This window comes from Pan troglodytes, chromosome 20 (assembly GCF_028858775.2).
Source record: "Pan troglodytes isolate AG18354 chromosome 20, NHGRI_mPanTro3-v2.0_pri, whole genome shotgun sequence".
Lineage (NCBI taxonomy): Eukaryota > Metazoa > Chordata > Mammalia > Primates > Hominidae > Pan > Pan troglodytes.
In genome coordinates this window covers 19,926,562-19,951,135 of record NC_072418.2, presented here as the reverse complement: position 1 = coordinate 19,951,135, position 24,574 = coordinate 19,926,562, and the positions used below count along the sequence as shown (strand labels likewise).

Genomic DNA, 24,574 nt, shown 5'->3' with positions numbered 1-24,574 from the left:
TTAGCTTCCTGAATTTCCCCTCGTACCTCAGAAGGCTGAGGCTCCTTGGACAGTATCCCCCAGGGCAGGAGGCAACTTATCAAGAGGTGACCCCGGCCGGACGTGGTGACTCACGCCTGTAATCCCGGCACTTTGGGAGGCCGAGGTAGGAGTATCGCCTGAGGTCAGGAGTTCGAGAACAGCCTGGCCAAAATGGTGAAACCCCGTCTCTATTTAAAAATGCAAAGACGGCCAGGCGCGGTGGCTCACGCCTGTAATCCCAGCACTTTGGGAGGCAGAGGCGGGGGGATCACGAGGTCAGGAGATCGAGACCATCCTGGCTAACACAGTGAAACCCCGTCTCTAGTAAAAAATACAAAAAATTAGCTGGGCGTGGTGGCGGGCGCCTGTAGTCCCAGCTACTCGGGAGCCTGAGGCAGAAGAATGGCGTGAACCCGGGAGGCGGAAGTTACAGTGAGCCGAGATCGTGCCACTGCACTCCAGCCTGGGTGACAGAGCGAGACTCCATCTAAAACAAACAAACAAACAACAACAACAAACAAAGACGAGCCAGGAATGGTGGCGCGCGCCTGTGGTCCCAGCTACTCGGGGAGCCTGAGGCAGGAGAATCGCTTGAACCCAGGAAGTGGAGGTTGCGGTCAGCTGAGATCGTACCACTGCACTCCAGCCTGTGCAACAAGGCGATACTCCTTCTCAAAAAAAACGAGATGAGCCCTTCCCTGGCCGGAAGAGATCCAACCGAGGTTTAGGTGAAGATCAGTGGGTGTTGCATGGAATTAGAGCTGCCATAATTGAGTGCCCACTGTTTTCCAGGCTGTGTGTTGAATGCCTGCCACCCACTGGTTCATTGAATTCGACTCATCCAACCCCACCCAGCAAGTCAGGACCTTTTACTATTCCCGTGTTATATCTTTCAGCTTGGTTTAGGGCCACCTTTGTCAAGAAGACTTTTCTTTTGAAACCACCAAATCTGTCTTTTAGTTGGGTTTTGGTTTTGGTTTTGGTTTTTGTTTGTTTGTTTGTTTGTTTTTTGAGACAGAGTCTCACTCTGTCGCCCAGGCTGGAGTGCAGTGGCACGATCTCGGCTCACTGCAACCTCCGCCCCCCGGGTTCAAGAAATTTTCCTGCCTCAGCCACCGGAGTAGCTGGGATTACAGGCTCCTGCCACTACGCCCAGCTAATTTTTGTATTTTTAGTAGAGACGGGGTTTCACCATCTTGGCCAGACTGGTCTTGGAACTCCTGACCTCGTGATCCACCCGCCTCGGCCTCCCAAAGTGCTGGGATTACAGGCGTGATCCACCGCACCTCACCTACATTTTATTCTGGTCCATGTATCTGGTCCTATCTGTGGTTCCTGTGTATTACAGGAGGAGGGAGGAAATCTTTCCCTCTGTTCTGTCCTTTCCCCACCGGTTTGTGAGTTCCATCCTTAGTTTAGCCAGAGGGGCAATTGTGTCCATTGGCAACTTCTGGAGACATTTTTGATCGCCATGTTTGGGGGTGCATGGGTGTTGCTGACTTCTAGTGGATGGAGGCCAGGAACGCTGCTCATCACCCTGAAATGCAAGGGACAGACCCCACAGCAAAGAATAAGCCAACCCCAAATGTCATTAGGGCCAAGATTGGGAAACCCTGTGTTAGACAAATCCCATCTCTTCTGGGGGACTCTAGATTCTTTACCAATGTCCTGTTTGTGTATTCTGGGGCGATGGCACAGTGTCACAACACCTGTGGCTTTATTATTAGATTTGGCAACTGGGAGCCATCCCTGTTTCACACTTTTTTTTTTTTCCTGAGACAGTGTCTTGCTCTGTTACCCAGGCTGGAGTGCAGTGGCACAATCTCGGTTCACTGCAGCCTCAGCCTCCTGGGTTCAAGCGATTCTCCTGCCTCAGCCTCCCGAGTAGCTGAGATTACAGACACCTGCCACCGCGCCCGGCTAATTTTTGTATTTTTAGTAGAGACAGTGTTTCACCGTGTTGGCCAGGCTGATCTTGAACTCCTGACCTCAGGTGATCCACTCGCCTCGGCCTCCCAAAGTTCTGGGAGTACAGGCGTGAGCCACGGTGCCTGGCCCCTGTTTTACACTGGAGGAAAGTGAAGCTCAGAGAGCGGTTTCTTCAGCTCGATTACAAGTGGTCGAGCCCAAACCCACTCCAGAGACTGGACCCCTAATCACAATACCAGCCATTCCCCGAGGAGCAGCCAGTGGCTAAGCAGTGGCGAGGTGGGTGGAAACTCGGCCCAGGTCACAGCCCGCCCCCTGGGGGGCCTGGTTGGCTAAACCGCCGTGATGACCGGCAGGTCCTGAAACCAATGAGGCAGCGGATCTCTCCCAAGTCCCTAAATCCACCGGGCCCTTTGCAGAAGCGACTTCCAGAAGCTTAAATGCCCTCGACCCCCCCCCGATCCCCGCCCGCCCGAAACCAGACCGCTGACATCTCACCAGGATGGCGGCTTGGTATTTACTTAAGACCTTTGCACATGAATGGTCTGAAGTCGCATAGCATCGCTGGAAGTCGGGTTATTTATTATTATTATTATTATTATTATTATTTTTTTTTTTTTTTTTTGAGACGGAGTCTCACTGTCGCCCAGGCTGGGGTACAGTGGCGCGATCTCAGTTTTCTGCAACCTTCGCCTCCCAGGTTCAAGTGATTCTCCTGCCTCAGCCTCCCAAGTAGCTGGAATCACAGGTGCTCACAACCACATCCGGCTCATGTTTTGTATGTAGTAGAGACAGGGTTTCACCATGTTGGTCAGGCTGGTCTTGAACTCCTGACCTCAGGTGATCCACCCGCCTCGGCCTCCCAAAGTGCCGGGATTACAGGCGTGAGACGCCACGCCCTGCCGGGTTATTATTAATAATCCCTCCCTTTTTTTGAGATGGAGTTTTGCTCTTGTTGCCCAGGCTGGACTGCAATGGCGTGATCTTGGCTCACTGCAACCTCCGCCTCCCGGGTTCAAGCAATTCTCCTGTCTCAGCCTCCCAAGTAGCTGAGATTACAGGCATGCGCCACCACGCCCAGCTAATTTTTGTATTTTTAATAGAGATGGGGTTTCTCCATGTTGGTCAGGCTGGTCTCGAACTCCCAAACTCAGGTGATCTGCCTGCCTCGGCCTCCCAAAGTGCTGGGATTACAGGCGTGAGCCACCGAGCCCGGCCAATAATCCCATTTTATAGTGGATAAACAGGTTCCCAGAAGCAACAGGGGAGGCTGGGGTTGCACAATGATCCTGAGGAGGGTCCCAGCCCTGCTCACGCCTCATCACACAGGCGGCCCCTTGAGGGCCCCCACACCTCCCCTTCCTCCAGAAAGTTCTCGCCTGGGCTGCACTGCCACACACTTTGGGCTCTGAGCCACACACTTTGCTCACATGACCTTATTTTTAAATTTTTATAGTTTTTTTAAGAGACAGGATCTTGATATCGCCCAGGCTGGAGTGCAGTGCTGTGATGGTAGCTCCTTGCAGCCTCCAACTCCCAGGCTCAAGCAATCTTCCCACCTCAGGCTCCCAAGCAGCTAGGACCACAGGCCCACCCACCAGATCCGCCTAATGTTTTTACTTTTCGTAGAGATAGAGTCTTGCTATGTTGCCCAGGCTGGTCTCAAACTCCTGGGCTCATGCTATGCTCCCGCCTCAGCCTCCCAAAGTGCTGGGATTACAAGCGTGACACCCAGCCCCGACATGACCTTACAATAATCCCCTGGAGTAGGACTCTTTACTGCCTCCACTGTACAACCAAGGAAACTGATGCTCAGACAGATAAAATACTGATCGGAGGTCTCACGGCTGGGTAGCAGTGAACTTGGCTCTTGAGCTGGGTAGATACCCTGAGTGCAGCTGAGGATCCCCCAGTCCAACCCGCCATGTGGGTGTCCCATGTCTGGGCGGTAAAAGCAGCCTCTATCCATTTTATTTTATTTTATTTTATTTTATTTATTTTTTGAGACAGAGTCTCGCTCTGTTGCCCAGGCTGGAGTGCAGTGGCACAATCTCGGCTCACTGCAAGCTCCGCCTCCCAGGTTCATGCCATTCTCCTGCCTCAGCTTCCCGAATAGCTGGGATTATAGCCGCCTGCAACCATGCCCGGCTAATGTTTTGTATTTTTAGTAGAGACGAGGTTTCACCATGTTAGCCAGGACGGTCTCAATATCCTGACCTTGTGATCCACCTGCCTCAGCCTCCCAAAGTGCTGGGATTACAGGCGTGAGCCACCGCGCCTGGCAGGCTCCATCCATTTTGACAGCACCAAGCTGCCAAAGTGTTACCAGAAAGGCCCGATCCAGACCCCAAGAGAGGGTTCTCCAATCTCATGCTAGAAAGAATCCAGGGCGAGTTCATAGAGTACAGTGAAAGCAAATTTATTAAGAAACTAAAGGAATAAAAGAATGGCTACTCCATAGACAGGGCAGGGCTGCTGGTTGCCCATTTTTATGGTTATTTCTTGATGATATGCTAAACAAGGGGTGGATTATTCATGCCTCCCCTTTTTAGACCATATAGGGTCTAAAGGTTAACGTCCTGATGTTGACGTGGCATTTGTTTTTTTGTTTGTTTGTTTGAGACTGACTCTCGCTCTGTTGCCCAGGCTGGAGTGCAGTGGTACAATCTCAGCTCACTGCAACCTCCACCTCCCGGGTTCAAGCGATCCTCCTGCCTCAGCCCCCCTAGTAGCTGGGATTACAGGCACGCGCCACCATGCCCAGCTAATTTTGGTATTTTTAGTAGAGATAGGGTTTCGCCACGTTGGCCACGCTGGTCTTGAACTCCTGACCTTAGGTGATCTGCCCTCCTTGGCCTCCCAAAATGCTAGGATTACAGGCGTGAGCCACTGCGCCTGGCCAGCCATGGCATTTGTAAACTGTCATGGCGCTGGTGGGAGTGTAGCAATGAGGACGACCAGAGGTCACTCTTGTCGCCATCTTGGTATTGGTGGGTTTTGGCTGGCTTCTTTACTGCAACCTGTTTTATCAGCAAGGTCTTTATGACCCGTTATCTTGTGCTGACCTCCTACCTGATCCCGTGACTTAGAATGCTTTAACCATCTGGGAATGCAGCCCAGTAGGTTTCAGCCTCATTTTACCCAGCTCCTATTCAAGGTGGAGTTGCCCAGGTTCAAACGCCTCTTACAGAAGCACCGGACTGTTCCAAAGCACCTTCTGCTTCCCTTCTTGTCCTCCTCCCACGATGGGGAGCTCACTACTTACTACCTCTCCAGCAGTACCATCTGTAACAAAGTCCTCTCTCAGCCTGGGGGAGATCTGCCTGGGTGCTCCCTACACACACACACACACACACACAAACACACACACACACACACACACACCCCTTCTGAAACCAGAGATGGGGGCTGCTGTCAGCATGGGGCAGCTGGAACATTCAAACATTTCTCCCCAGGCTGGATGGCCAACTCCCCAGCACTCAGCCCCGGGCCTGGATGTCCTGGGGACGAAGCTGTCGCTCGCCTTCAGCCAGGAAGACAAGGAGGGCACGGTGCAGCAGGTGCACCCCCAAGCGCCGGCGACGAGCAGGTGGCCAGCCTGCCACCACTCCATAGCAGTGCCCTTGCTTCTGGTTGGTGAGCGTCTGGATCCCTGGAGAAATTGGATGTGGGGTCACAGGGGCAGCCATGGGGACACCTCCCCATCCAGCAGAAGTGTGTGACAGCAGGCGGCTGGGTACGGTGGCTCACGCCTGTAATCCCAACACTTTGGGTAGATCACATGAAGCCAGGAGTTCGAGACCAGCCTGGCCAACATGGTGAAACCCTGTCTTTACTAAAAAATACAAAAATTAGCTTGGCACAGTATGGTGATATGTGCCTGTAATCTCAGCTACTCGGGAGGCTGAGGCACAAGAATCACTTGAACCTGGGAGGCAGAGGCTGCAGTGAGTCGGGATCATGCCACCACACTCCAGCCTGGGCGACAGAGTCCCACACACACACAAAAAAGTATGTGACAGCAAACCCAATGTGTATTGCCCTTGAGTGGGGATAAACCAATGGAGCAAAATACATGCGTGTGCAGGTTCAAAGTTGGTGCTCAATAATTGCTCAGTCAACAAATGAACACCCCTCAGAAGGAAAAAAATGAGGGAACTGGGAAGCCAAATGCCTTTCATATGACCCCCATTCTAGGTACCAGGCACCCACCTAGGGCTTCCACAATACACGCCTCCCGTGTATAAGCCTCCACAGCGACCACGTGCTGGAAGCAATGTAGGGACACAACGCCGCAACCACTGGCCCAGATGTCCAAGATCTGACGCACCTTGGGGCAGGCCTGGGGGGGCTAGGGCAGAGTCAGGAGTCAGCACCCCCAATACCCTCCCCTGCCCATGGCCCGACTGCCCTCGCTGAACCCTGATCCCTGTCCTCACACCTGTTTTCTTGACCGCCCATGGTGACCAAGGGCCTCCCAGAGGTGGACATATGGCCGGGCCCTCGTCCCTTTGCCCACGTAGAAGATGGCACGGATGAAAGTCTGAAGGCGCTCAGCTGGGGTCAGTGAGAAGGCTCGGGCTGGCAGGTCCTGAGTCTCCCTGGATGAAGGGGATAGCTCAGACAGGGAAAAGTGGATAGAGTGGTCCCCAGAGGCAGTCCTTAAAGTCACAACATATCTTGAACCCATGTCTAGTGAATCCTGATTACAGGATCAGAGAGAGTCAGCGGCTCCCCAAAGACATTCAGCAGCTTTCTTTTTTTTTCTTTTTTCTTTTTTTTTTTGAGACAGAGTTTCACTCTTGTTCCCCAGGCTGGAGTGCAATGGCACGATCTCAGTTCACTGCAATCTCCACCTCCTGGGTTCAAGTGATTCTCCTGCCTCAGCCTCCCGAATAGCTGGGATTACAGGCATGCACCAACACACCTGGCTAATTGTTTTTGTAATTTTAGTAGATATGGGGTTTCACCATGTTGGCCAGGCTGGTCTTGAACTTCCAGCCTCAAGTGATCCTCCTGCCTTGGCCTCCCAAAGTGTGCTACTACATTCCAGCCTGGGCGAAACAGTGAGACTCTGCCTCAAAAAAAAAAAAAAAAAAAAAAAAAAAGAGGCCAGTGCGGTGGCTCACACCTGTAGTCCCAGCATTTTGGGAGGCCAGGGTGGGTGGATTACCTGAGGTCAGGAGTTCGAGACCAGCCTGGCCAACATGGTGAAACCTCATCTCTACTAAAAATACAAAAATTAGTCGGGCGTGGTGGCAGGTGCTTGTAATCCCAGCTACTTGAGAGGCTGAGACAAGAGGATTGTTTGAACCTGGGAGGTGGAGGTTGCAGTGAGCCGAGACGGCACCATTGTACTCCTGCCTTGGCAACAAGAGTGAAACTCCGTCTTAAAAAAATAAAAAGAAGAAGAAGAAGAAGCTGATGATTCTAGGGCCAGTCCCTTTCTTAAGGGCACACAGCAAATAAAAACCAATCCCCAAATTTTCTAGTTTCTATTTCTGGGGCTTTCCTGCCCTGAGTACCTGGGGTCCAGCAGCAGATACGTGAAGCTAGACTTCACGACCCCCTCCCGCCACCTCCTGGCAGGATCTGGCCGCTCAAACTGCTGGGCCAGCGCGTCTTCATCTGCCTGGACATCTGGAATACGGCCCGTCCGCAGGGCTGCAGCCAGTTCTAGGCTGTGCCCTGAAAACTCTGGGCCTGGAAGTCAAGGGAGATGGAGGAAGGGATGATTCTGAGATGGGGAGGAAAGTGGGGCTGAGAGCTGGGGTTCTCCAGGAGATTCCTGGAGGCTCCCTGGACTCCACGTGCCCTGGGGAGACTAACCAGGAGCAATCTGGGCTTCTTCCAGCTGCTGGAGGTAGAACTGCCCGGTGAAGGGTGTGACGGGGCGAGGATTCTCACCAAGCGCTCGGAGTCCCTTCAGCAACTCCAAGTCAGACACAGTGGAGACTGGCAGGTGCCGGCAAGGGCCGACAGGGTCCCTGCCACCTGTAGAGCTTGCCTCATCCTCTGTCAGCCAGAGCGTGGCCATGTCACTATCAATGGATGTCTGGTGCTCCCACAGGCAGTGGCAGTCAGAAGCTCCAGGGGGTGGTGTCCGTGGGGGGCTATGAGCTGGACTCCTGTCCAGGAGAGGCATGGAGGAAGGGGAGGACTGGAAGCCAGCAGCATTTGGTGGGGTCAGAGTCAGGGCCTGCAGACGGGCATTCAGTTCTGCCTCCGTGCCCTGAGACCTAGGTACCCTCTGGTTGGCATGGACAACATGCAGAAGTCCCTGCCTGGTCGGTGGCAATGACCCAGCCCAAGGGGGAGTGTCCGAGGCTGGGTCCTCAGCTCCAGAGACCTCAACCGCTGTGACCAAAGAGGCGTCTGAGCTGTAATCCCAGTGCCCTGGAGGGGACGCCGAGCTCCCATGTTTGTCCACAATTTCAAGGGGAACAGGGAGGCTGGGGGGTCCTGGGTCAGCCTCCAAGCCAATGTCCCTGTTGTCACCTCTGCATAGCTGCTTTTGGAGTGCTATGGAGTCCAGCGTCTCATCGGGAGGTCCAGAGAGGCCTGGGGCTGCAGGTGAGAGTGGGGGCCAGAGAGGAGAGGAGGAGGGATGAGACAGCGATGGGAATAGGATCAAACAGAAAAAGGAGATCAGAGTGTCTGAGGCCGAAAGAGCGGGCCACAAATAGTGGATGTGAGACGGTCAGAACCAATGGGTGGGGTGGGGAAGACCCTGGATGTCAGGGACTGGTCCAGAAGTCAAGCCCCAGCAGCCCTGCAGGCCCTACTCACTGCCAGGTGCAGGCTCGGGCTCCTGAGTCTCTGCCCCGACCCGGGTCTGGGTCCCGGTCCGCGTGTCAAGATCCTGCAGGACTCGCGCGCACTCCAGGTGTCCCTGCTGCAGGGCCAGGTCCAGCGGCCGGAGTCCGTCCTACAGGGGCGCGGTCAGCAGGGGGCGCCCGAGGCCCTTTACCTTCCTTCCCTCCCTCTGGGCTCACCCAGCCTTTCTTTGCCCGCGCAGTGCCTCCCAACCTGGTCGCGCAGCGCCGGGTCCGCTCCTTGGCTCAGCAGCAGCTCCAGGCCGCGGCGGCAGCCCCAGGCGGCGGCCACATGCAGCGGCGTCAGTGCCTCGACAGATCTGGGGCGGCAGCGCAAGAGGGGTCATTGCGGACTCAGCCTCCCGGCAGGAACCCCGATCGCCGCTCTGGGGACCCGGAGCCTTCGTTCTCGGCCTCCCGGATCTCCGCCGTCCACCCTGGTACACTGCCCTTGGAACCTAGATGCTATGACCTCAGGCCAGGACCCAAACCTCTGCCGTCTGACCCTGGTGCCTCCACTCCAATATCCGAACCCTTGATCCCCACTTTGGTCCTAGCGCAGCCCCATTCCACGCCCTCGGTCTGGGACCCCAGCGCCTCCCTCGAGCCCTAGCCCCTGCCCTTGGACCCCCAAGTTACCTCCCCAAGATCCCCTAAACCCCACCCTCGAGCCCCGAGGCCCTTGCCCAGGATGATGGGGCGCCCCTTCCCGGATTCCCAGACTTCGGCTTGGGGAGACCCCGCCCCGGGCCCAGGCTCTATCTTACCGAGCGTTGGGGTCCCCGCCTTGGCGCAGTAGGGCCCCGAGGCAACGCAGGCCGCGCGGGTGCCGGGCTCCGGCCGCCAAGTGCACAGCCGCTGCGCCGTCCTCTAGCACCAAATTAGGGTCCGCGCCGCAGCGCAGCAGCTCCTCTACTGCCCTGCAAACACCGCAGTCAGAGTAGACCCCGGCCAAAGACCCCCCACTCCTGGCCCGCCCCCGGCCCCGCCCTCACCACGGCTCCTCCTCCCGCAGCGCATCCCGCAACCTGCGAGCCAGGCGGGCCTCCGAGCACATGCCCTGGCTGGGTCCGAAGCGCACCGCCTGGTCGGTCGATTTCCTACTTCCCGCGGGGGGCTTGTGGGCATGCGCCGCTCCTCCCCTCGGCTCGGGGGGCCCCTCTCCAGGGCCGAGCAGGGTTCCCAGCCAGGCTGCCCCGCGCCGCACGGGGGTCCACATCGGGGTTCGAGAGCTTTAGTGTCCTCAGGGGCCTGTGACACCCGGAGGCGCTCAAGCAGGGGCTGGGACCGCCGATAAGAGCCCGGGCGGGAGGATGCCACCGGGTGTGCCACTATCTCATTTAAAAACGGGAAACGCGAAGGCACCCGGCTCGAGTGGGTGGAGCTACGATTAAGAAAGTCCGGGGTGCCCCAGGTCATTAAGTCTCAGGGAATCTTCTTCAAGGGTGGCCTCTGGGAGGGCGCACGGCCTTATGAGAGGCTTAGGCCGGGCACGGTGGCTCACACCTGTAATCCCAGCACTTCGGGAGGCCCAGGCAGGAGGGTTGCTTGAGCTCTGGGGTTCGAGACCAGCCTGGGCAACTTGGATAAACCCGGTCCCTACAAAAAAATACAAAAAACTAGCCGGGCGTGGGTGGCTTGCACCTGTGGTCCCAGCTACTTGGGAGGCTGAGTTGGTAGAATCTCTTGAGCCCGGAAGTTCGAGGATGCAGTGAGCCATGATCACACCACTGCACTCCAGCCTGGGCAACAGAGCAAAACTCTGTCTCAGAAAATAAATAAATACATAAAATAGAGGCTTCAATTTCCAACCCCCAGGCCGAGGGCCCGGCTCACGCCTTTAATCACAGTGCTTTGGGAGGCTGAGGCGAGAGGATCGCTTAAGCCTACTAGTTTGTTGTTGCTTTTCTTTTCTTTTAGTGAGTGCAGGAGTTTGAGACCAGCCTGGGCAACAGAGTGAGGCCCTATTTTTTTTTTTTTTTTTGAGCCGGATCTTACCCTGTCGCCCAGGCTGGAGTGCAGTGGTGCAATCTGGGCTCACTGCAACATTTGCCTCCCAGGTTCAAGCTATTCTCCTGCCTCGGCCTCCCAAGTAGCTGGGATTACAGGCATGTGCCACCACACTCGGCTAATTTTTGTATTTTTAGTAGAGATGGGGTTTCACCATGTTGTCCAGGCTGGTCTTGAGCTCCTGACCTCAGGTGATCCGCCCGCCTCGGCCTCCCAAAGTGCTAGGATTACAGGCGGAGACCTTGTCTTTATTTTTTTATTTTTGAGACGGAGTTTTGCTCTTGTTGCCCAGGCTGGAGTGCAGTGGTGTGATCTCAGCTCACTGCAACCTCCTCCTCCAGGGTTCAACAGCTTCTCCTGCCTCAGCCTCCCCAGTAGCTGGGATTACAGGCATGCACCATCACGCCTAATTTTTTATTTTTAGTAAAGACGGGGTTTCACCATGTTGGTCAGGCTGGTCTTGAACTCCTGACCTTGTGATCCGCCCACCTCGGCCTCCCAAAGTGCTGAGATTACAGCCGTGAGCCACTGCGCCTGGCCAAGACCCCGTCTTTAAAAACAATTTTAAAAAAATTTCCAGTCCCCATTCTGCGTTGCCCATTTTCAATCCAGCGGAACTAGGACTTCAGTATTTTGGAGGGCTGGACCTCTGAAAGTCTTAGTGTCCCATCTGCAAAATGTGAGAATCCTAACGAGGTTGATGCGGGGATTGAACAGGGGCTTGGGCACAAGGGCCTGACACACGATAGGTTCCAAAAAAGGCTCACAGGGAGGAAAAGCAGTCACTCAATAAAGCTGTTTGTGTTTATTTTTGAGATAGGGTCTTGCTCTGTCACCCAGGCTGGAGTGCAGTGGCGCGATGACAGCTCACTGCAGCCTCGACCTCCTAGGTTCAAGTGATCCTCCCACTTCAGCCTCTCAAGTAGCTGGGAATCACAGGCGTGAGCCACCGAGCCTGGCTTAATTTTTGCATTTCCTGTAGAGACAGGAAATGTTGCTATGCTGTCCAGCGTGGTCTTGAACTCCTGGCCTCAAGCAACCCTCCTATCATGGCCTCAGTACTGCTGATGGAGCTCTTAAACCTCCCCCTTAGGGATGTATGATCCAGGCCTGGCTGATCAGAACATCACACAACCCTGGTACATGACTAGCTCTTAATTGAAGGTCATGTATCCCCCCGGGGGAGTCCAATCATATCCAGATGCTGAGAGAACTCTGCCTTGACCTGGATTGGGGTCTGGGGAGTGGTTGAAGCCATCACACACCTTTCCATTGGTTGGGGGGTAAGCAGGGCACATTGACTAGCAACCATGTAGTACCCTCCCAAATGGCAATGTTGTCCTAGCACCTGGATACAGCCAAGCCTGAAGCTGTTCTCTTGGCTTTTTCATCTTTTTTATTTTTGAGTTTTTCTTTTTTATTTGAGAAAAGCTCTCGCTCTATCACCAGGCTGGAGTACAGTGGTGCGATCTCAACTCGCTGCAACCTCCACATCCCGGGGGCTTTTTCATCCACAAGAAAGCAGCCACTCACCTTTGCTCAGTGGCTAAGTTTTCCATCACTTGCAATGAAGATGATCCCCATTAACACAAAGTGATTGGCGTGGACTTCGGTTAACGGTCTCAAATTTTTATTTTGATGGCAAAAATCACACAGGGAAGAACAAAAATTATCCATGACAAACTAGGAGTGGAAATGGGCTGGGAGACACAGAAAATGGGTGCCCACAGTTCCTGGGATCCCTCCTGGAATCCTGGGTTTCCTTCCTAGGACCCTGCAAGGTACCCTACGTGCCTCCTGGAACCCCCCACCCCGGAGGTCCCAAGGAACCCAATTTGAGAACCAAGGCTTTAGGCCAAGGACTTCCTTGCACAAGAAGGTGCAGATGTACAGGGATGGTTCAGACCGTGGCCTCAACCTCAGTGGCTTCATCCTCCTCCTCCAGCAGGCTGTAGGAAGCATGGCTCTGGCAAGGCCGCTGCAGGGGGTGGGCCAACAGTTTCGCCATGCAGTTGTGCAACTCCAGGGCTGGGCCAGCCAGCGCCACCTCATACTTGTAGCTGGTACCCTTGGTATCCAGGCTGCCCATGAAGGCAAACATATCCTGCCGGGGAGGCGGGGCTCAGTGAAGGGCTGTTCAGGCAGAGGTTACCCCAACAGGCCCTTCATATCCCTGGAGGGCTTCTCAGAAGAGGGGACATCTGGGGTGGGTTCTAAAGGGTGAAGAGGAGTTTGCCAAGCAGAAACCATTCACACATTCAGCAAACATTCCCCGCCATGGACCCAGTGTTAAGGATCCGAAGAGGTCCCAGTCATGGCTCCCAAAGAGTCCCCAGTGTGGGCCGGGCGCGGTGGCTCACGCCTGTAATCCCAGCACTTTGGGAGGCTGAGGCGGGCAGATCACAAGGTCAGGAGATCAAGACCATCCTGGCTAACATGGTGAAACCCCGTCTCTACTAAAAAATACAAAAAATTAGCCGGGCGTGGTGGCAGGCACCTGTAGTCCTAGCTACTCGGGAGGCTGAGGCAGGAGAATGGCGCAAACCCGGGAGGCGGAGCTGGCAGTGAGCCGGGCTCACACCACTGCTCTCCAGCCTGGGCAACAGAGCGAGACTCCGCCTCAAAAAAAAAAAAAAAAAAAGAGTCCCCGGTGTGGAGGCACACAGTCAGATACAGACACATTCTCCTGGCCCCCACTTTGATCCTTCTTGAAAAACAGGGAGGGCTTCTCAGAGGAGGGACTTTTTATTTTACTTATTTTATTTTTTTAATTTTTTTTTTTGAGACAGGGTTTCGCTGTTGTTCCCAGGCTGGAGTGCAACGGCACGATCTCGGCTCACCACAACCTCTGCCTCCCGGGTTCAAGCGATTCTCCTGCCTCAGCCTCCTGAGTAGATGTGCCACCACGCCTGGTTAATTTTGTATTTTTAGTAGAGACAGGGTTTCTCCATGTTGGTCAGGCTGGTCTGAACTCCCAACTCAAGTGAGTCACCCGCCTCGGCTTCCCAAAGTGCTGGGATTACAGGTGTGAGCCACCACACCTGGCCGTATTTTTATTTTTTGACACAGGGTCTCCGCCCTGTCACCCAGGCTGGAGTGCAGTGGCTTCATCACAGCTCACTGCAATCTCCACCTTTCGAGCTCAAGCGAGCCTCCTGTCTCAGCCTCCCGAGCAGCTGGGACCACAGGCGTACACCACCACGCCTGGCTAGAGGGGGGACTTTTGATTTGGGTATTGAGATATAAGGAGGAGCTGGTCTCAATTCCCTGTTCATAGTTGGGTAAACTGAGGCTCAGAGAAGTAAGTAGTCCACTCGAGGTCCCACAGCTAATTCAGGTCTGGGATGTGAAGGCCCAGCAGGGCCTGGGGAGTCCAAGAGGGATGGATGCTCCAGGCTGAGGGTGCAGCGAGGTCAAAGGCAGGAAGAAAGGGAAGAGGGAGCGGGTCGTGGTGGCTCACACCTGTAATCCCAGCGCTTTGGGAGGCTGAAGCAGGCAGATCACCTGAGATCAGGAGTTCAAGACCAGCCTGGCCAACATGGTGAAACCCCGTCTCTACTAAAAATACAAAAATTAACCTGGTATGATGGCAGGTACCTGTAACCCCAGCTACTCGGGAGGCTGACACAGGAGAATTGCTTGAACCCGGGAGGCAGAGGTTGCAGTGAGCCGAGATCATGCCACTGCACTCCAGCCTGGGAGACAGAGGGAGACTCTGTCTCAAAAAAAAAAAAAAAGAAGAAGAAAGAAAAGCAAGCAAGCAAGAAAGAAAGGAACGCAGGGAACGTTGGAGATGGGGGAGGCAGGACTCAACATGTTGCCTGGACCATCGTCCCAGTGGCTGCCACCCCATCAGTCACAGCAGACAACTGGGAAACGGCTGTTCAATGACCAATGCCATGACCTACCCCAACCAGGGTTCCAGGGGTATCAAATGGAGGTAGAGACCCCCAGACCCAGTGCAGGTGTGTTCCAAGACATCCTGTCCACACCCGCCTGCTACTCACACCTGCTGCAGCCTCTCACCTTCCAACTCATCTCCTCCTCCTTCTCCTCGGTGCCATTGTGGATGTAAACAACGTCAAAGAAGAAATATGGGCACTGGAACATTTTCTGCAGGGGAAGTAAAGAACACCAGCCTCTGGGGCTTGGGTCACCCCGTGCCCCATGACTATAACTCCCCCATTTCTGCCTCAGACTCTGGGAACTTACCTCTAGGCACCCCAGCCTCTGTGGTTGGAAGTCCCTCCTGGTGTCTAACCACCATCCTCATGGCTGCAGGCACCCCTCCCTCTCCCAGGCCTCACCCACCTTCATGGGCTCCGTCAAGGAGAACTGGGGCTGGCAAGGTGGACGGCTGTAGACAAGGATGGTGCGGACCACATATGGCGGGGGAATCGTCTGCACATTCTCTGTGACCGGAAGCTCAGTTTTCTGCTGGCTGCATACCCGGGAGAGGGAGCAGTCAGAGCAGCCTGTGGGGGTCTGCCCCTCTTATCACCCTGAGAGAGACCCCAGATGCTCACCGGGCAGGTGAGGCCCCACTGATGTCTCCCAAGTTCACTGCTGCCTGTGAGGCATCCCATAAGCAGTTCCCTCTGCCCTGAGCATGTTCCCAGCCCCACCCCTCTGAGTGCAAGGGTGAGATCTCGGCTCACTGCAACCTCTACCTCCCAGGTTCAAGCGATTCTCCTGCCTCGGCCTCTCAAGTAGCTGGGATTACAGGTGCCCAGCTAATTTTTGTATTTTTAGTAGAGACGCGGTTTCACCATGTTGGGCAGGCTGGTCTCAAACTCCTGACCTCAGGTGATCTGCCCGCCTCGGCCTCCCAAAGTGCTGAGATTACAGGCCTGAGCCACTGGGCCCGGCCACCCTCAGTGTCCTGAACATCCCCCATCACTGCCGTCAGCTGGAGCTGCTTAGCAGCATGTGCATCTCCACCAGCCCCCATGCTCCCAAGACACACATAAATGAGGAATTGCTCAGGGCGAGGTAGGAAGGGAGGAGGCTTTAAGGCTCCCTAGATTACTTCTGTGCTGTTTGGAGCTTTTTCCCAGAAGTGACCCTTCTCTTTGAAGGTGAATAAGAATTTCCCCACAGGGGACTTACATGAGGCTGAAAAGTCCTTCCAGATCTGGTGGGGATGCTAAGGAGAAGGCTAGTAGAGCACGAGTGAGCGGGAAACAGGTGGCTTCCCCGATCCCGATGCCAGAGGAGACCCGGCACCCCTAGGGACGCACCATGTGACCCTGGCCAAGTCACTTGCCCTGACACACAAATTCCCCTCAGCATGGATCACAAAATAGGGTGCTGGTACCGGATGACTTTAAGACTCTTGGTATGCCAGGCATGGTGGCACATGCCTGCAATCATAGCACTTTGGGAGGCCAAGGCAGGTGGACCATCTGAGGTCAGGAGTTCAAGGCCAGCCTGGCCAACACGGTGAAACCCTGTCTCTACTAAAAATACAAAATTAGCTGGGCCTGATGGCACATGTCTGTAATCCCAGCTACTTGGGAGGCTAAGACAGGAAAATTGCTTGAACTCGGGAGATGGAGATTGCGGTGAGCCAAGATCGTGCCACTGCACTCCAGCCTGGGCAACAAGAGCGAGACTCCATCTCAAAAAAAACCATAATAATAAATAAGATCCACAGGGAGCCATGGGAGGTTTTGGAGCAGAGATGGGATGGGATGGAATCTAATTTATGTTTTAAAACAGAATGGGGCCGGGCATGGTGGCTCATGCCTGTAATCTCAGCACTTTGGGAGGCTGGGGTGGGCTGATCACTTGAGCCCAGGAATTCAAGACCAGCCTGGGCAACATAGCAAGACCCCATCTCTACAAAACATTCAAAATTAGCCAGGTGTGGTGGTGCACACCTGTAATCCCAGCTACTTGGGAGGCTGAGGCAGGAGAATTGCTTGAACCTGGGAGGTGGAAGTTGCAATGAGCCAAGATCGCATCACTGCACTCAGCCAGGGCAACAAGAGCAAAAATAAAAAAGGGTCCCCTTTCCTGCATGGCTGGGGCCACTCTCCTCAAAATGAAAGAGCCAGGGGTGTCTTGTCCTCCTGGAAAAAACTCTCACCATATATTCCTTTTTTAACTAACGAGAGTCCTATTCTATTTCAGTTTTGGGCCACACATGAGCCTTTTATGTCCAAATTACCATAAAATGTCCTGCGCCCAGGTTCAAGTGGCTGTAGGAACAATGGTGACATTTCCGTCACACACTGCCATTTATTGATCACTGACTGTACGCCCAGTCCTGTGTGAGGTGATCCCCTTGTGGGTGAATTTTGGACCTCCTGAATACAAATAAGGTACTTCTTTTTTTTTTTTTTTTTTTTTTAAAGACGGAGTCTCACTCTGTCTCCCAGGCTGGAGTACAGTGGCGAGATCTCAGCTCACTGCAACCTCCGCCTCCCGGACTCAAGTGATTCTTGTGCCTCAGCCTCACAAGTCGCTGGGATTATAGGCATGGACCACCATGCCCGGACCAAATCAGGTACTTTTGCTTCTGTATTATTACAGCAACTCCATGGGGTAGGCAGCTTTGTGCCTTCCACAGTACAGATGGGGAAACTGAGGCTCAGAGGGGTGACTTTCCCAGCCTTGGCAGATCTGAGATCTGAACCTCAGCCAGCCAGAGTCATGACTTAGACTTTCCTGGGCCCCAAGGATGACAGAAGGAGACAGGCCCCTTCATGGGGACATCTCTGCCAGGAAGGATACTGAAGGTGGAACAGGAGGCCGTCTCCAGATCATAGAGGCAGCTACAGAGCTCGCGGGGGTCGGAGGTCAGGCCAGACAGCTGCAGGGAAGCAGAGGCCTCAGTGCGATGCTCCCCGGGCCCCAGGGGACCCCAGGGCACCCAGCACCTGCCGCAGCCTCACCCAGGCCGTGTCATCGTTCACCACCACCAGTGCAAACTCGTGGCTTTTGTCGATCTTGTGTTTTGTCCGCACGAACATCTCAATCATCTTCTGGGAGACATTGAGGGCGTTGGTTTTGGAGCTGGGGAGGCAGAGAGTACAGGGGAATTAAAGTTCCCTCAGGGCCGGGCACAGTGGCTCACGCCTGTAATTCCAGTACTTTGGGAGGCTGAGGCAGGTGGATCACGAGGTCAGGAGTTCAAGACCAGCCTGGTCAAGATGGTGAAACCCCATCTCTACTAAAAATACAAAAAAATTAGCCGGGCGTGGTGGCGAGTGCCTGTAATCCCAGCTACTCAGGAGGCTGAGTCAGAGAATTGCTTGAACCCAGAAGGCGGAGGTTGCAGTGAGCTGAGATCGCGCCACTGCAGTCCAGCCTGGGCGACAGAGTGAGACTCTGTCTCAAAAAAAAAAAAAAAAAAAAGTTCCTTCAGCCACCCTCCTCTGAAAACCCTGCATGATAAGGCCCTGGAGGTATAGGTCATACTGCAGGGGTGTGGCAGAGCTCAGCCACAAACCCAGTCTGGCTGACATCAGAGCTCCTGCCCTCTCCAAATGGGTCCCTCTGCGCAGCATGGGGCTCAAGGTTCCCCTAGAGTCATTGCAGGAACTTTGCTCAGCCATGGGCAGTTGTGAATGCCACTGAGGGGAAGAAGGTGTCACCTTCAACATCTCCAAGGAGGTCCTCAAGCCCCATCCAGGTCCTGCAACCCAAACTGCCCCCCACCCCAGATACAGCTGCAGGCAGCACATGACTCCAGACAAGGGCTTCAGGGCCAGCCGGGCCTGGGTCCGAATCCTGGCTCTGCCCCATTACTCTGAGCCCTTGAGCAAGTCACTTTGCTTCTTGGCATCTCCAACTCATTGCTATGAATGGAGCCTCAATGGGCCATAGCCTTAACATTACCAGTTGTCCTTGCTACTCTTTTTTAATTTTTTTATTTTATTTTACTTTTTTTGAGACAGAGTTTCGTTCTTGTTGCCCAGGCTGGAGTGCAATGGCGCGATCTTGGCTCACCGCAACCTCCATCTCCTGGATTCAAACGATTCTCCTGCCTCAGCCTCCCGAGTAGCTGGGATTATAGGCACGCACCACCGTGCCCAGCTAATTTTTGTATTTTTAGTAGAGGTGGGGGTTTCACTATGTCAGCCAGGCTGGTCTCGAACCCCAGACCTTGTGATCCGCCCACCTTGGCCTCCCAAAGTAATGGGATTACAGGTATGAGCCACCAAGCCCGGCTTCTTTTTTCCTTTTTTTAAAGAGACAGGGTCGGCCGGGCACGGTGGCTCACACCTGTAATCCCAGCACTTTGGGAGGCCGAGGCAGGCGGATCATGAGGTCAGGAGATTTGAGACCATCCTCCCTAACACGGTGAAACCCCATCTCTACTAAAAATACAAAAAAATTAGCCAGGCGTGGTGGCAGGCACCTGTAGTCCCAGCTACTCGGAGGCTGAGGCAGGAGAATGGCGTGAACCCAGGAGGCGGAGCTTGCAGTGAGCGGAGATTGCACCACTGCACTCCAGATTGGGCGACAAAGCGAGACTCCGTCTCAAAAAAAAAAACAAAAAAAAAGGGACAGGGTCTCGCTCTGTCACCCAGGCTGGAGTGTGGTGGCAAAATCATAGCTCACTGCAGCCTCAAACTCTTGGGATCAAGTGATCCTCCCAGCTTGCCCTCCCAAGTAGCTGGGACTCTAGGAGCATGCCACCATGCTCGCTAATTTTTTAAAAATACATTTAGAGGCTGGGTGCTCATGCCTGTAATCCCAGCACTTTGGGAGGCCAAGGCAGGCAGATGACTTCAGATTAGGAGTTTTGAGACCAGCCTGGCCAACATGGCAAAACTCTGTCTCTACTAAAAATACAAAAATTAAACGGGCATGGTGGTGCATGCCTATAATCTCAGGTACTCGGGAGGATGAGGCACAAGAATGGCTTGAACCCAGGAGGCAGGGGTTGCAGTGAGCTGAGCTCACGCCATTGCACTCCAGCCTAGGCAAGAGAGCGACACCCTGTCTCAAAAATAAATACATACATACATACATACACATACATATATATTTTTTATTTTTTTAGAGATGGGGTCCATGTTGCCCAGACTAGTCTCGAACCCCTAGCCTCAAGTGATCCTCCTATCTCAGCCTCCCAAGTCACTGGGATTACAGGCATGAGCCACTGCACCTGGCTCTTGCTAATCTCTGATACTGCCAAGCCTGAAGCCAGACCAAGCTGGTGTGAGTTTCAGAGTGAGAGCCCCGTATCTTTTGGGCTGGACCCTCCCAGCCATGGCTGCATGTTCAAGCCCTAAAATGTCCCTCTTACCCGTTGAACGACTCCAGCTTTGGCAGTGACATTTCCTCTGACAGGTCCAGGCAGATAATCTGCAAGGTAGTTGGAGGGTGGTGAGCATCCTCTGACCTTAACGTTGGCCCCCACACCACTCACTGGCCCTCTTCAAGCTGCCTTGTCTGAAAAGGCAGTATGGTGACCTTTAATCCTCAGCCAAGCCATCTACTTTGAAAAGCAATGGCTTAGAAGAATGGGCACTGAACTAGGAGTCCAAGTAGATAAGTAAATAAATGAGCCAGAGAATGTGTGACACAGAAACACAGAAATGAGGATATAGTGGATCGAACTGTGGCTCCCAAAAGACATGTCCACCCAGAACCTGAGAATGTGACCTTATTTGGCCTGGCACAGTGGCTCACACCTGTAATCCCAGCACTTAGGGAGGGCAAGGTGGGTGGATCACTTCAGGTCAGGAGTTTGAGACCAGCCTGGCCAACATGGCGAAACCCCATCTCTACTAAAAATACAAAAAATTGGCCAGGTGTGGTGGCACCTACCTGTAATCCCAGCTACTCAGGAGGCTAAACCAAGAGAATTGCTTGAACCCGGGAGGTGGAGGTTGCAGTGAGCCCTGATTGCGCCACTGCACTCCCGCCTGGGTGACAGAGTGAAACTCTGTCTCAAAAAAAAAAAAAAAAAAAAAGAGGCCAGGCGTGATGGCTCACGCCTGTAATCCCAGCACTTTGGGAGGCCGAGACGGGAGGATCACGAGATCAGGAGATCGAGACCATCCTGGCTAACAGGGTGAAACCCCGTCTCTACTAACAAAATACAAAAAAATTAGCCAGGCGTGGTGGCGGGCGCCTGTAGTCCCAGCTACTCGGGAGGCTGAGGCAGGAGAATGGAGTGAACCCAGGAGGCGGAGCTTGCAGTGAGCCGAGGTTGCGTCACTGCACTCCAGCCTGGGCGACAGAGCAAGACTCTGTCTCAAAAAAAAAAAAAAAAAAAGACGCTTGGCGCGGTAGCTCACGCCTGTAATCCCAGCACCTTGGGAGGCTGAGGCAGACAGATCACAAGGTCAGGAGATTGAGACCATCCTGGCCAACATGGTAAAACCTGGTCTCTACTAAAAAATACAAAAATTAGTTGGGTGTGGCGGTGAGTGCCTGCAATCCCAGCTACTTGGGAGGCTGAGGCAGGAGAATCGTTTGAACCAGGGAGCCGGAGGTTGCAGTGAGCTGAGATCACGCCACTGCACACCAGCCTGGTGACAGAGCGGGACTCCGTCTCAAAAAAAAAAAAAAAAAAAAAAACAACAATGTGACCTTATTTGGAATCAGGGTCTCTGCAGATGTAATTAAAGTAAGGGTCTTGCGATAAGATCCTGTTTTGATGACAAGTGTCCTTATAGGAGACAGAAGCGGAGAAGACACAGAGACACAGTGAGAAAGGCTTTATGAGGATATGAGGACTGGACAGAATTAGGCAAAGAGCCAGGCGCGGTGGCTAACACCTGTAATCCCAGCACTTTGGGATGCTGAGGTGGGTGGAACACAAGGTCAGGAGATGGAGACCATCCTGGCTAACACGGTGAAACCCCATCTCAGTGGCTGGGTGCGGTGGCTCACGCCTGTAATCCCAGCACTTTGGGAGGCCGAGGCAGGTGGATCACGAGGTCAAGAGATCGAGACCATCCTGGCTAACACGGTGAAACCCTGTCTCTACTAAAAAATACAAAAAATTAGCCAGGCGTAGTAGCGGGCGCCTGTAGTCCCAGCTACTCAGGAGGCTGAAGCAGGAGAATGGCGTGAACCCGGGAGGCAGAGCTTGCAGTGAGCCGAGACAGCGCCACTGCACTGCACTCCAGCCTGGGCGACAGAGCGAGACTCCTTCTCAAAAAAAAGAAAAAAAAGAAAGAAAGAAACCCCATCTCTACTAAAAATACAAAAAATTAGCTGGGCATGGTGGCGGGCACCTGTAGCTACTCAGGAGGCTGAGGCGGGAGAATGGCATGAACCCGGGAGGCGGAGGTTGCAGTGAGCTGAGATCACAACACTGCACTCCAGCCTGGGTGACAGAGCAAGACTCCATCTCAAAAAAACAAAACAAAAAAATTGGGCAAAGACTAGAGTGATGCAGCCACAATCCAAGGAATGCCAGGAGCCACAAGAGGCTAGAAGAGGCAAGAAAGGGTCAGGCAGAGTGGCTCATGCCTATAATCCCAGCACTTTGGGAGGCCAAGGCAGGCGGATCACCCAAGGTCAAGAGTTCGAGACCAGCCTGGCCAATGTGGTGAAACCCTGTCTCTACTAAAAATACAAAAATTAGCCGGGCGTTGTGGTGGGCACTTGTAATCCCAGCTGCTCGGGAGGCTGAGGCAGGAGAACTGCTTGAACCCGGGAGGCAGAGGTTGCAGTGAGCCAAGATCGTGCCATTGCACTGCAGCCTGGGCAACAAGAGCGAAACTCCATCTCAAAAAAAAAAAAAAAAAACAGACAGACAAAATGAAGAGGCAAGAAAGAATCCTCCCTTAGAGCCTCCAGAGGGGCCATGGCCCTGCCGACACCTGACTTCTGGCCCCAAGAACTGTGAGAGAATAAATTTCTCTTGTTGAAAGCTACCAAGTCCATGGTGACTTGTGGCAGCCACAGGTAACTAATACAAAGGGAATGTTTGCAGTGTGAATCCCAAAAGACAAGATGCTAGGTTCCCTAGCATCTCAGAGCCCCAGGCCACCCCCGCTACTTACCACTTTCTCTGGACAGTTGACCCTTGGTGTCCGAATTTGGACCTCAGGGGCTGGCGGGGGCACCTGCCAGGACTTAGGGCCGGCTCCTGAAGTGTTGGGGCTCCCATCATCAGCACTGGCGGCCTCACCCTCACCCTCGCTGCGGCTGCCCACGCTGGCCTGTGCCCCCACTGCCCGGTCCTCAGCCCCTTCAGGATTGGAGCGAGTGCGGGGCCGAGGCTCTGCCGAGTGCTCCTCTTCCTCCTCCTCCTCTTCAGTGGGGCTGCTGGGCTCTGCCACTTCCATGGCTCCTGTGTGGCTAGATGGAACACGGACAGGGGAAGCCAGAATCCTCCCCTTGGAGTTTTAAAAACATTTGGTTACGGTCGGGCACGGTGGCTCATGCCTGTAATCCCAACACTTTGGGAGGCCGAGGCAGGTGGATCACCTGAGGTTGGAAGTTCGAGACCAGCTTGACCAACATGGAGAAACCCCGTCTCAACTAAAAATACAAAATTAGACGGGCGTGGTGGCGCATGCGGATAATCCCAGCTACTCAGGAGGCTGAGGTAGGAGAATCGCTTGAACCCGGGAGGGGAGGCTGCGGTGAGCCGAGATCCCGCCACTGCACTCCATCCTGGGCAAAAAGAGCGAAACTCCGTCTCAAAAAAAAAAAAAAAAAAAAAAATTGGTTACTAAGAAGGAAGAGGGGCGATGAGCTGCTTACTGATGATGAGTTACTCCTCTTAGGGAGTCAGTTTCCTCAGCTGCAGAATGGCTGCCTTTGACACCTATCAGCCGAGCAGCCACTCCGACATAAGATAACAGTCCCCCCTCTTTTTTCCTCTTTTTTTTTTTTTTTTTTTAACGTAGTGCTAGCCCCATGCCCCTACTCGGCCAGTGAGCACATCCCAGCTCTCTGGCCACTGAAAATGGCTCAGGGATGGGCACATGACCCAAATCAGGCCATTGAGTGGCAGCTCTGCAACTTCTAACAGTGTCATCAAGGAAAAGAGACTCTCATTAGAGTTGCAGAGCTGGTAGAATAAAGTTGAGAGCTGCGAGGGGCCCCTTTTGCCTCTAAGGTAAAAAGCGAAATGGTCTCCACCCAGAAAACTGCAGATCGAATTCTGACCACCTGGACCCAGCTCCTGTTAGACCCAATCTATAAGCCACCAACTTCCTTTTCTTCCTTAAGCCAGATTGAGTAGGGTTTTCTGTTACCTAAAACTGAAAATGTCTTGGTGAATAAGGGAATAATAACCTCTAGGACACCCTCGTCCCTAGCGGGTGTCTGCATGAGGGAGAAGCAAAATATTAGTACTGTGGTTCCCCTTGGAGAGAAACAGGACGCGAATGGAGCAGTTTGTCTATCTGGGCAATAGGCACGGGCTTCCCAAGATGGTCTTTGAGCGCCTTGCAGTCCCCACACCTCTAAGAAAAACAAGGCTTTAGCGGCAGCAAGGATGGAGGCTACACTGCAGGAGAAACCAGAAATAAAGGCGGAAGCCCCAGGAAAGGCGAGGAGCTGGATCTCTTGGGGCAAAGGGAGCTGGGCCCCTAGGAACGGGCCCCGCACGCTTTCACCACCCACCTTCGGCTCACCGTAGCCTGAACCTCCTTCTAAATCAGCCGCCGACTCACTAGGAAGCCGCCATCTTTACAGCCGGAAGTTGTACGGCGCAGCCCCAACGCCTCCTGGGAAATGTAGTTCAGCGGGCTGCAGAACAAGCGGAGACAGAAACTGGTTGAGGCTAGGAAGAACTTGGAAGCTGATAGGCTGAAACTGGGTTGGGGGTGGGGTTTGGAGTGAGAGCTGCCTGGAGCTGGGTGCGGCGGGAC

The 24,574-nt window shown here is 53.9% G+C and overlaps 2 protein-coding genes across 29 annotated transcripts; both read right to left on the bottom strand.

Annotated features, from left to right (window-relative positions):
- Positions 1–4,353: 4,353 nt before the first annotated feature.
- Positions 4,354–12,294, bottom strand: ANKLE1 (ankyrin repeat and LEM domain containing 1). 13 transcript variants are annotated; one of them, XM_001173375.6, is made up of 9 exons: positions 9,761–12,294; positions 9,533–9,685; positions 8,980–9,085; positions 8,740–8,878; positions 7,780–8,517; positions 7,476–7,653; positions 6,392–6,551; positions 6,163–6,301; positions 4,354–5,602 (listed from the first exon to the last, which is right to left on the bottom strand). In XM_001173375.6, exons 1-9 carry the CDS (start codon positions 9,982–9,984, stop codon positions 5,430–5,432), a joined length of 2,010 nt encoding a protein of 669 aa, XP_001173375.4. In that variant the 5' UTR covers positions 9,985–12,294; the 3' UTR covers positions 4,354–5,429. The 13 variants fall into 13 exon arrangements, with proteins under 13 accessions (XP_001173375.4, XP_063657401.1, XP_063657398.1 ...); XM_063801331.1 differs by having other exon boundaries at positions 7,858–8,517; XM_063801328.1 differs by having other exon boundaries at positions 9,764–12,294.
- Positions 12,295–12,388: 94 nt separating this feature from the next.
- On the bottom strand, positions 12,389–24,571 carry BABAM1 (BRISC and BRCA1 A complex member 1). 16 transcript variants are annotated; one of them, XM_063801339.1, is made up of 10 exons: positions 24,327–24,423; positions 23,181–23,369; positions 22,754–23,089; positions 20,038–20,096; positions 17,675–17,795; positions 17,514–17,592; positions 15,885–15,933; positions 15,087–15,216; positions 14,802–14,888; positions 12,389–12,879 (listed from the first exon to the last, which is right to left on the bottom strand). In XM_063801339.1, the coding sequence occupies exons 2-10, from the start codon at positions 23,214–23,216 to the stop codon at positions 12,676–12,678; spliced, it is 1,101 nt and encodes a 366-aa protein (XP_063657409.1). In that variant the 5' UTR covers positions 23,217–23,369; positions 24,327–24,423; the 3' UTR covers positions 12,389–12,675. The 16 variants fall into 16 exon arrangements, with proteins under 16 accessions (XP_063657409.1, XP_063657411.1, XP_054529103.1 ...); XM_063801341.1 differs by having other exon boundaries at positions 22,754–23,051; XM_054673128.2 differs by having other exon boundaries at positions 15,885–15,909; positions 24,327–24,420.
- Between the last annotated feature and the right edge of the window lie 3 nt (positions 24,572–24,574).

Excerpts from the sequence above, each read along its gene's own strand:
- ANKLE1 (XM_009434975.5), bottom strand. The coding sequence starts at position 9,984 with ATGTGGACCCCCGTGCGGCGCGGGGCAGCCTGGCTGGGAACCCTGCTC. Across the intron at positions 8,518-8,739 it reads GCCCGAGCCTGCACCTGGCA|CCCCAGGCCTCTCTGGACCT; the intron begins GTGAGTAGGGCC and ends TCTCACCTGCAG. Across the intron at positions 6,552-7,475 it reads TATCTGCTGCTGGACCCCAG|GGAGACTCAGGACCTGCCAG; the intron begins GTACTCAGGGCA and ends CCCTTCATCCAG.
- BABAM1 (XM_063801339.1), bottom strand. The coding sequence starts at position 23,216 with ATGTTGGTCAAGCTGGTCTCGAACTTCCAACCTCAG. Across the intron at positions 20,097-22,753 it reads TCAACTGTCCAGAGAAAGTG|ATTATCTGCCTGGACCTGTC; the intron begins GTAAGTAGCGGG and ends ACTACCTTGCAG. Across the intron at positions 14,889-15,086 it reads CCTTGACGGAGCCCATGAAG|AAAATGTTCCAGTGCCCATA; the intron begins GTGGGTGAGGCC and ends CTTCCCCTGCAG.